The 10,287-nt window shown below is 37.1% G+C and overlaps 1 protein-coding gene across 1 annotated transcript; it reads left to right on the top strand.

The window, feature by feature from the left end:
- The first annotated feature begins 225 nt into the window (after positions 1-225).
- On the top strand, positions 226-9,010 carry scpp7 (secretory calcium-binding phosphoprotein 7). The gene is made up of 11 exons (XM_061249393.1): positions 226-289; positions 865-909; positions 1,538-1,594; positions 1,797-1,856; positions 3,312-3,368; positions 3,766-3,834; positions 4,042-4,095; positions 7,019-7,057; positions 8,062-8,130; positions 8,721-8,753; positions 8,954-9,010. Exons 1-11 carry the CDS (start codon positions 236-238, stop codon positions 9,008-9,010), a joined length of 594 nt encoding a protein of 197 aa, XP_061105377.1. The 5' UTR covers positions 226-235.
- The last annotated feature ends 1,277 nt before the right edge of the window (positions 9,011-10,287 follow it).

The following is a 10,287-nucleotide window of genomic DNA, read 5'->3' as shown; positions in this document are numbered from 1 at the left end:
ATACCACACCACAATACCATATATTAACCATCACACTACTTGTACTTATAGTCCTATGATGTATTCTTGATAAATCTAGTCAGCATTTTTGTATGTTGAATACATTAATATGTACTGTGTGTTTCATTACTTTTCCATCTATGTTTAATTTTAGTCACTTGCACATACACAATCTTTTTTTTATTTTATTTTTTTTTACTAAAATGCATTTTGCTTCCCAGATACCACAAGAAAAATGAAGACTCTGATTCTGATCACCTGTCTCCTTGAAATAACACTCCAAGCACCTGTAAGTTTTTTGGATTTTGTTTCCCAAAGTTAAATTGTAAAATTTACAGTGATTTAATAAAAAAATAATGGTTTGACAAACATTGCATTGATATATGAACAAGCAGTTTGAATACACTCACCGAGCACTTTATTAGACTTTCTTTTTAGACTTTTACTGCTGCTATCATTCTTTGCGACTATCATTCTCTAGAGACTAGTGTGTGTGAAAATCCCAGGAAACCAACAATTTTCTGAGCTACTCAAACCATCCTGTCTGCCACCAACAATCATTCCACAGTCAAAGTCACTTGCATCACATTTTTTTCCCATTCTGGTGGTTGATGTGAACATTAACGGAGGCTGTTGACTAGTATCTACATGATTGTACGCATTGCACTGCTGCCACTCAATTGACTGATTAGATAATCGCATGAATAAGTGGGTGTAATAAAGTAAAAATGTTCCTAATGAGTGAGTGTATTAGATTCTGCAGTATTTACATTTACATTTGGAGTGGATTGTAAAATACTGCAGAATCTAATGTATAGCAGTTTGATATAAAATATAAAAGCTGTTTTTTTTGCTTTGGAGCAGACAGCCCAACAGACTGAGGGCCATGAACCAGCAAGTGTAGAGATTGTGAGTTTCATTCCTTCTTTTAAACTTCTCCACTGATCCACTGTTCCCCTGATGCCTGTATTTTTGTTTTATTTTTGAAAATAGGTTCAGACATATTACAGAGAGAAAAGTTAATCATGATGTGTTTCAGTTTAAAATGTTGTTTCACATGACTTTGCTTGTTAAATAAATAAAGGTCACCAAATGTCTTGCACCTGCAAGCGTGCCAACTGCTTTCATATCTTGCCTTATTTTTTGTCAAATTAACATCCTTTTTATTGAGCGCTGCAGAAAGAATCTGTATTCAGTTAATACTCATTTATGAAAACTTGCTGATGTCTCAGTAAAGCCCGTCATTCTGAGTATGTTAGTCATATTATGCATATTTTGGTTTTGACTTCTTGGTTCAGTTTTAATTAAAAAATCTACTACTCACATATTGGAATGCCATCAGTCAAAGACAGAAATTGTTGCTAATCAGAAGGAAAATTTCCCCTCATCTTTTTCGGGAATTTCAACTGTTTTAATGCAAATGTACAGACTTTTCAAACTAACCTGATCATTCTACACAAAATAACTAGTCAGTGTTGCATATATAATGAAGAGATGGAAATATGGACATTTAATGAGAAACAATTTACTTTTGCAGTTTCTTCCTCATGGGTACCTTGCCTCAGATATCAGAAGACTTCTGCCTGCAGTAGCGGTGAGTACATTTAAGACTATTTCTACACTTTATGCGTGACTGAATGAGGAAGTGCATATAGCAAAATGCAAATTTGCCTCCAAACCTTCTGATACAAATATCAATTACAGTATAAATTGTCAAACCCAAAGTCCAAACCCATTTGCTCACTGAATAACTTAGTTTTTTTAAAGCTTTATTTTCTTTTTCTTTTTCTTTTTAGCAGGGAAATCCAGTAGCAGCTGGACAAAATGGCTTTCCAGGATATGCCAGCATAGAATATGTAAGCTGCCCATAAATATAAGAGCAGTCTGTATGTATTTGGACAGGTGAAACAATTTCTGTTATTTAGCTCTGTATTCCAGCACATTGGATTTGAAATGAAACAATGAATGTGATGTGTTTCATGATATTCACATCCTTATTGTGTGATGTGTGTAGGAATCACATGGCCCCCCACATGACGGTTGGCTGTTCAGCTGCTTCTGAATAGTCAAGTGTATTCAATTGCATCTGTAGTGTAGGTATTCGAAAGCTTTCAGTATCTAGTCTTGATTCTAGGCTTTTGATTGCCTTTATTGGCATTTTTAGGCCTATAGTTGTGCCAATGATAGTCGAGGAAGTCGAGGAAGCGATTATGAGGCATTATGAGGCTGAGAAAGGAAAACCATGAAAATATACAATACGCTTTCCAAAATAAACTGTTGGAACATCATAAACAAGAAAGAGAGCACTGTGAGCTCAGTATTATAAGAAGCTGGTAGGCCAAGGAAGACCTCTATAGTTGATGACCGAAGACCGACAGATCAGAAAACTCTTCAGGTGGCAGGCATGGATGTTAGTGACTACTCTCAGCGGAAGATTTCACAAACAAATTTTCAGAGGTTACACTGCAAGATGCAAGCCTTGGAAAAAGGTATTGTGGACAGATGAGACCAATGTTGACTTGTATCAGAGTGATGGCAAGAGCAAAGTGGGTTAAAAAAAACTGCCCCCCTCATCTGTGAAACATGGTGGTTTGATTTAAGTTCAATCAAATACTTCCAATCTCATTGGTGCTTCATCTCATAACAAGGCAATCCCAAACATACACCAGTGCTCTCTTTCTTCTTAATTATGTTCTAAACAGTTGGTTGGGTAAGCCTATTGCTTTGGCTTATGTCTCTTTTTTTCTCAGCCTCATAATGGCTTCCTTGACTATCATTGGCAGAACTCTGGGCTTTGTGTTCACACACAGCAATAACAGACTCCAAAGGTAATCAAAAGCCTAGAATCAAGACTAGACACTGAAAGCTTTCTTATACATGCAAGAACAAGATTGAATACAGCAGACTACTCAGAAGCAGCTGAGAAACCAACCATGCAATGACTTTTGATCAACTAAAATGGGGGGGGTGGGGTGGGGGGGTATATGTATGGAAAAGGATGTGATTTCTACACGCATCACCTGATATGGATGTAAATACCCTCAAATTAAAGGAGACAATCTGCACTTTAACCTCACATTTATTTTTTCATTTAATCCAATGTGCTGGACTACAGAGCCAAAAGAACAGAAATTGTACCACCTGCCCAAATACTTACAGACTGCACTGTATGCTGTTGATAGAGCTTTTTAGAATAGATGCCATTCCAATATTTTCAACTGTGCATTGTGCAATTTTCAAATTCACATGGGCAAATAATGCTTTCAGGCTAAATGCAGGCATTTCCTAAATTCACAAATTTTCTTTCCCAGCTCGTGCCTGTTGGAGACCCTGCCCAACATTCTGGTATTCCTGCTCATCTTCGTCACGTGAGTGCATAGACTGCACCATGCTTCTCAAAAATGATCAATTAAATGTTACTGCAAATGCACTTCCAATGGGTATCCATGGATGTCAGGAACAGGAATGAGTAAATTATTGTAAAGCTCACAATGCATTTTGCGGTCAAGCCACCACAAGGTCACATGGCTTAACTGCAAATAATTCTTATTCAGCTGAGCCCACCATATTGCATAGGGATTTCATTTATTTAATATAAAAAATATTTAATAATATTTAAAATATGAATCTTTTGGTTTCAAAAATAATACTTTGATAATAATTTGATGAACGATGAATGCTTAGCAGTTGAGGATAGGTCACTTTACTTAAATCTTCAAGTGGACCCAATTTTATTCTAGCATCACAGCTGTGGTTCTCTTTCAGATGTTGCCCCCCCAAGCATATGTCAAAGAGAAGCACCTCCATCCCTCTCACAGAGTCAGCCATGACACTGTAAGCACCTTTACTTTCCACATTCCTTGCCAATTACCTGTCTCTAAGAGGTGATTGTGAGTCAGTGTCTAATCAGAGGCCTTACATACAAATTCAATTCAATTTTACTTGCACTAGCACTTTTCACAGAGAAACATCACAGTCGGTGTGGTGTTTTACAGAAAATGTAGTTTACAATTATTCTGGACCTTCTTCCTTGTTCCTCAGGGTAATCTATCTCCTTCACAGCACGTGGCACCTAGGGAAGCCAGCATTGAAATGGTAAGCTTTGGAAATTATATATATATATTATATATTTTAATATAATGTTAAAAATGTAAATACCACATTTCTTCAAAGTCTGAAGTTTAAACAGTAAATAAATTGAGCATGTGGGCTGCTTTACCCCATTAAATTCTACATTTTATCTGAAGAAAACCCTGAACAAACATTTCAATGAAATCGATTTTTAAATGACTTATTAGTCACAACAGACTGTCACTTGAGTTGGTGCTGCTTTTAAAGCTGATGAAATAAATAATCTAGTGGCACAGTATAAATTAAATATAAAGAAAACATTTTGAAATAAAGAATTCAATAAGTAAACATACCATGATTTTACCCACCAAAGAATATTACAATCATTGGAAAAGACACATCATAACTTCACTTTACACACAATGGGCCTCATTTATCAATATTTTTGGAAATCCATGTGCAAATGTATGTGTGATCGGAAATAAACTAACAACTTCCACCAGATTTATGAAACAGGCGTAGACACAGCTTTTTTCCGTATCCACGTGTGTATGTTGATAAATACCAAGTAATCGTACATCAAAGGTGCGTTCACAAAATTAGTGATTAGCATAAATTGACGCCCCTAAAACACTATATATGGAATTTCCGCTTTTTAAAGAGGTTAAAAATGTTGAAAAGCTTCTCTGAAGCAGAGATTGAAGTACAAAAAGCCAAAAACATACACCAATCAACAACAACATTAAAACCACCTGCTTAAACCAGGTTTTTTTTAAATGCTTTAAACTGTATAAACTGTATAAAGACCTCTAGAATTTCCATCCATCCATCCATTATCTTAACCCGCTTATCCTGAACAGGGTCGCAGGGGGGCTGGAGCCTATCCCAGCATACATTGGGTGAAAGGCAGGAATACACCCTGGGCAGGTCGCCAGTCCATCGCAGGGCCCTCTAGAATTTTTCATATTTAAATGAAATAAATATGCAAAAAATGCATGGGATCTATTCTGACATAAGTTTCACCACATACAGTACCATAATTCCAAAGGAGGGAAGAAGGGTGAAACTGATGTAGGATGCCATGCATTTTGAAATATGGTGGGTGGTCTTTATTTCTTGTTCAATATGAAAAATTTGACAGGTCCTGAAGCATCTGTTAAGATAGATGTAATCTTGAACCTACGTACCAAGATATTTAAATAACAAAACGATGCATTTGGATTACAAACAAAAGAACAAGAGCCTACGCCCTTGTTTGCATAATCTATTTAGGAAAAGCAACTTTTTTGTTGTTGCCCACCCAAAGATTACACCTCTGCTTTGCATCATCATTGTCCCCGACCGAATGAAATTGGGCAAAATAGCCCCAATGAAGTGGATTTCTTATGCTTTGTTAAATATTATTTTAAACAGTGATTACACACGTAGCATCACACCAAGCCAGTATTCTTCAGTGTAAACTATAATCTATATAATGCGTATGTCTTTAGAATTTGTACTTTGCTTCTTTGTTAGATACTGTAGTTGACCTGCAATTGTGTTTTAACGCTACTCCCCTTCCTTACACGTCGGTCTGGGAATGTTGTTAGCACTGCATTGCTCATATCAGGTGAATGCATTAAGCGGCCATATCCAGACCGACTTGCATTGTACTTATTGAGTCACTCCGGATGCTAAATGACAGTAATGGGTCACATTAGCTATGAACTGAACTACTACAGTAGGCAGATGAGATCTTCCTTTTTTTGTGCCTTGATTTAAGTTCCCAATATGACATGGGTAGCTGCAAATGGCCAGGTTCTGTGACCTCCTATGTGGTTTTAGTCAACAGCAAATGCTGCTGTTCCACTGCAATTTTAGCTGAAATTTTATATTATACAATGAAAGTACTGACTAAGGAACTGCTCAAATTACATTGGCTGTACATAAACATTTATTATTTAATTTAAGGACATACATTTAAGTACCTAAAACAAAGACTAGTCATTCTGGTCTACCTACAACATCTCATTGAAAAAGTTAGTTTTAAATGTAGTAAAAAAGTACTTTGTATAACTTAAGTACAATGAATATACAGTTGGAATGATAAACGTTACACATGAAACACAAAAATGTAGTACTACTACTACTACTACTACTACTAATACTACTACTAATACTAATAATAATAATAATAATAATAATAATAATGAATAATCATAATAAAAATGGAGCACCTTTCTAGTAATGAGCACAAAAACTAAATGACAGAAGGTAAAATACAATAAAAGCAAAGCATAAGAATATTTGATAAAGATATTTGGCTAAGAATGCAACAATACTAGTGCTTTAGTTAAAACGGCAAATAAATGGTAAATGTCTGCATTTATATAACACCTGTATCCAAAGGGCCATCCAATTGATGCTTCTCATTCACCCATGCACACACTCACACCAACAGCGATTGGCAATGAGCAATGATGCAAGGAATCAACCAGCTCTGAGCATTTGGGGGTTAGGTGTCTTGCTCAGGGACACTTCGACACACCCAGGGTGGGATCGAACCAGCAACTCTCTGATTGCCGGACGACTGCTCTTACATCCTGAGCTAATATAATATAATATATAATATTATTTTATTTATTCATTTATTTAATATAAATAGATAAATACATAAATACATAAATACATATATACATAATATACATACATATAAATAGGGGTAATGACAGCGAAGGCATAGTCGCCCCTTGATTTTAACATGGACGCTGTAACTGCCAGTAGCACCAGGTCTGAAGACGTGAGCATCCTTCCAGTGGTTTATGGGATCAACAACTTTGAATATCTGCAGTAGCAATTAGCATGCATGTTTAACCTAAGCTGCATAGGGACATTAATAGATGGGTGTCATCACTTATAATTTATACCCATGTTTTAATGGTTTGCTGTAATTATTATCCTATTGTAGATAATGCCCCATGGTTTCCAAGGTCAACAGTTACTGTCGGTGAGTCTCTCAAAGCTGATGAGAAATCTACCCCCTGGTTTTTTTTCTACTCTCCACAACCTTTACATCCTCCCCAGCTCTGAATCTCATGACTCATGCGTGTCTTCTCACTGTGATCCTGACCCCTGCTCTTTATTTCAGAGCTATAAACCCACCACATGCCTTCCACACCCTATCGCCACTTAATTTCCCATGATCTAGTGCCATATTCATTATTTCAGGTTGTTGCCCCTCAGTTCTTAAACTTGCTTGCAGAACCAAAGACACGCAGACACACAATCTTCTATCCTCATTGCATTGCAGTACATCTGTACATTCGTTCACTTAGACCCCTTTCAATCGAGCAGGGCGACTGCCAAACACCATGCATTTAGACTAAGTGAAAAGCCCCACTAACAGCAAACGTACATTAATATGGACACAGCTACAAAACGCTTCAAGGCTCTACCGCCAGTGTGGCAGACCAATGGGGAAGGGATATAAATACGCAAACAGCCATGAAAAACTCCCGTATGGAACTCCGGACTATTGGAGATTCACAATGCTCCTACCGGGATGACTGACACCAAACTCCAAACTCGCGTTTTTAACCTTTAAGCATCCCCGGCCAGAGAACCTAACTACACAACCCATCACAAAGACCTCCTCCTTAGATCCTCAGGTAACGAAGGAGCAAAACGCTCTCTCATAGGGATGTTACCTTCGACAGTGGCTTATAGCTTCAATTCAATTTGTACAATAACGGACACTAACTATCATGAGATAAAATCACTGTGCCGAGAACCATGACATAAATGTGAAAATGTGAGTTCACACCAAGCATATACATGCATAACATGCACACTCATCACATAATTATTACATTTCATGACCATTGTGTCTAAAATTACTTGATAGCAATACATGGCTTTCTCTCCTACATGCAGAAACCGCTTTACTGAAGGCTGTTTTAAACTAATAGGCTGTTGGTTTGAATATAAAATGTACTTTTGTTATCTCTTCAGATGCCTTCCGCTCAAGGTTATATAAAGCATGAGATTCCACAGCCGCCTGGTGCTCCCAGTGTTGAAGTGGTAAGTCGTATCATCAAGAGCAGGAGTAGCCCAGAGGTTGGAACCTCAGTACTGACACAGTGTGGATAAGCATAATTAAGGCTGGATATTATCAGAGTCACAGAGCAGTCACGCCAGAGTTAATGTCTACATCATTACAGTGTCTACAAACACAGTATGCAATGTTTGCCAACTGTCTGCCAACTTTTGGAGAAATGCGTCCAAACTAATTGGGAGGAACTTCATCCTCAAGCCGCAAGACAATGACCCAAAAAACACTGCCAAGACAACAAATTACTTCATTTGGGGGAAATAGTGGAAGGTTTTAGACTGAAATTCTGAACACTTGTCTTGTGTTCATCTTTTTATCTCAACCGCAAATGTATTCAGTGTATTGGAAAAACAAAGGAATTGGCCTTGCTGTTCCAATACTTTTTGAGGGGACTGTACATATAATATACAAAAATAGTTATTTTGTTTTTTACCCCTATGTATTTCACTTATGGGTATGTGAGTATAATTGAATGTTCCTATAAATGTGCTTATTATATTTTTTCTTCTTTTTTGAATATTTCATTCATCATAATTTCATTGTTTTTCCCCTAATGCAGATGTATCCAATTCAAATGGGCCATCGGAGATCAGTAAGTCAGTCAGTCAAGTGAAATATCCAACAAAAACAGCACATATTAGGACTACATTGATGAAAAGATCTACACACACCATTTGCTTTACCTGCATGTGGATCATTGACTAGACAGTGAATAAAGGGATTACAAAGAGATATGGCTGGAGATACTTATGCTGTCTAATCTGAAGTCATGTCATAATTCTGTTCCTCCAGGATGTCCCTGCTGCGAAGTCCATCCAGGGCTGTCATCAGAACCCTTCTGCTCCATAAACTATAGATGGATACCTGTCAGAATTTCAATTATGTTGTTCACCGATATGTCTTCTTAATTTCCATTCTTTTTACCAAAAATGCATTTTTAGCCCTTGTGTCATTATATCTATACTAGCTAAAATAGCTTTGGTTGTGCAGATATCTGTAAAATATGTAATTTGCAAATAAATAAAATCTGCTTTAGAAATCAAATTCTCAATTTGTTCACATTCTATTCATGGAGCGCTATACAGAATGCTTAAAATTTATGTTGATGCATGACCTCTTTCTAAATCTTAATGATTCTATTAATATTATTATTATTTTATTAATATTAAGAAGATTGAGGGTACAGACATTGGGCCCTATGTTGGACTCAGGGCAAGGTTGCGGTAAGCCCACAAGTGACATTCACGAGATGGTCTTAAAATGAGGTGTGGTCACGGTAATTCTTGGCATTTTGCTATTTTGATACAGCTGAAAGCATTTGCTTATGACTTACCAAAACCTGCGCCAATATGTATAAAGCCAGTATCTAAAACTTAGATCTTCAAAATCACAGAATTTTGATCTTAATTGTAGTAGTAAAAATAAGTAGAACTTGACTTATGGTCTTAGCTCCTAATTTATTTAAGAGAGCTTGGGAGGTGTCTTAACTTGGTTAGGAGTTGCCAGCAGATGGCTGTGGTGCGAGCACAGGTGAAGACCACACACTTTTCTACCAATTAGGGACATATTGGAAATGTTGAGACAGAATTGTTGAAAAAGTAGTGTCTTGATTGTCAGGGTATTATGTTTGTCAAAGATCTTGTAAGAGATGTTGTATATACTCCTACTGCATAAAAATACTAGGCATAGGCACATGTGATGACTTACAGTCAGGAATTAGTAGGTAGAGTTATACATGCCACTATCAGGGCTTTGTCAGCAACAAACAATATCAGGCAGTTCACTGATTTCCTTATGTATCTGATTGGCCCCAAATTTATTCTGCAGCAGGACAACGACCCCAAACAGCCAATGTCATTAAGAACTATTTTCAGTGTAAAGAAGAACAAGGAGTCCTGGAAGTGATGGTATGGCCCCCACAGAGCCCTGATCTCAACATCATCGAGTCTGTCTGGGATTACATGAAGAGACAGAAGCATTTGAGGCTGGACTGTGGCTACTTCTCCAAGATGTTCGGAACAACCTACCTGCCGAGTTCCTTCAAAAACTGTGTTCAAGTACACCTAGAAGAATTGATGCTGGTTTGAAGGCAAAGGGTGGTCACACCAAATATTGATTTGATTTAG

This window comes from Conger conger, chromosome 7, assembly GCF_963514075.1.
Source record: "Conger conger chromosome 7, fConCon1.1, whole genome shotgun sequence".
Classification (NCBI taxonomy): Eukaryota; Metazoa; Chordata; class Actinopteri; order Anguilliformes; family Congridae; genus Conger; species Conger conger.
This window is presented reverse-complemented; position numbering and strand designations above follow the sequence as displayed.

Excerpts from the sequence above, each read along its gene's own strand:
- scpp7 (XM_061249393.1), top strand. The coding sequence starts at position 236 with ATGAAGACTCTGATTCTGATCACCTGTCTCCTTGAAATAACACTCCAA. Across the intron at positions 290-864 it reads AAATAACACTCCAAGCACCT|ACAGCCCAACAGACTGAGGG; the intron begins GTAAGTTTTTTG and ends GCTTTGGAGCAG. Across the intron at positions 8,131-8,720 it reads GTGCTCCCAGTGTTGAAGTG|ATGTATCCAATTCAAATGGG; the intron begins GTAAGTCGTATC and ends CCCCTAATGCAG.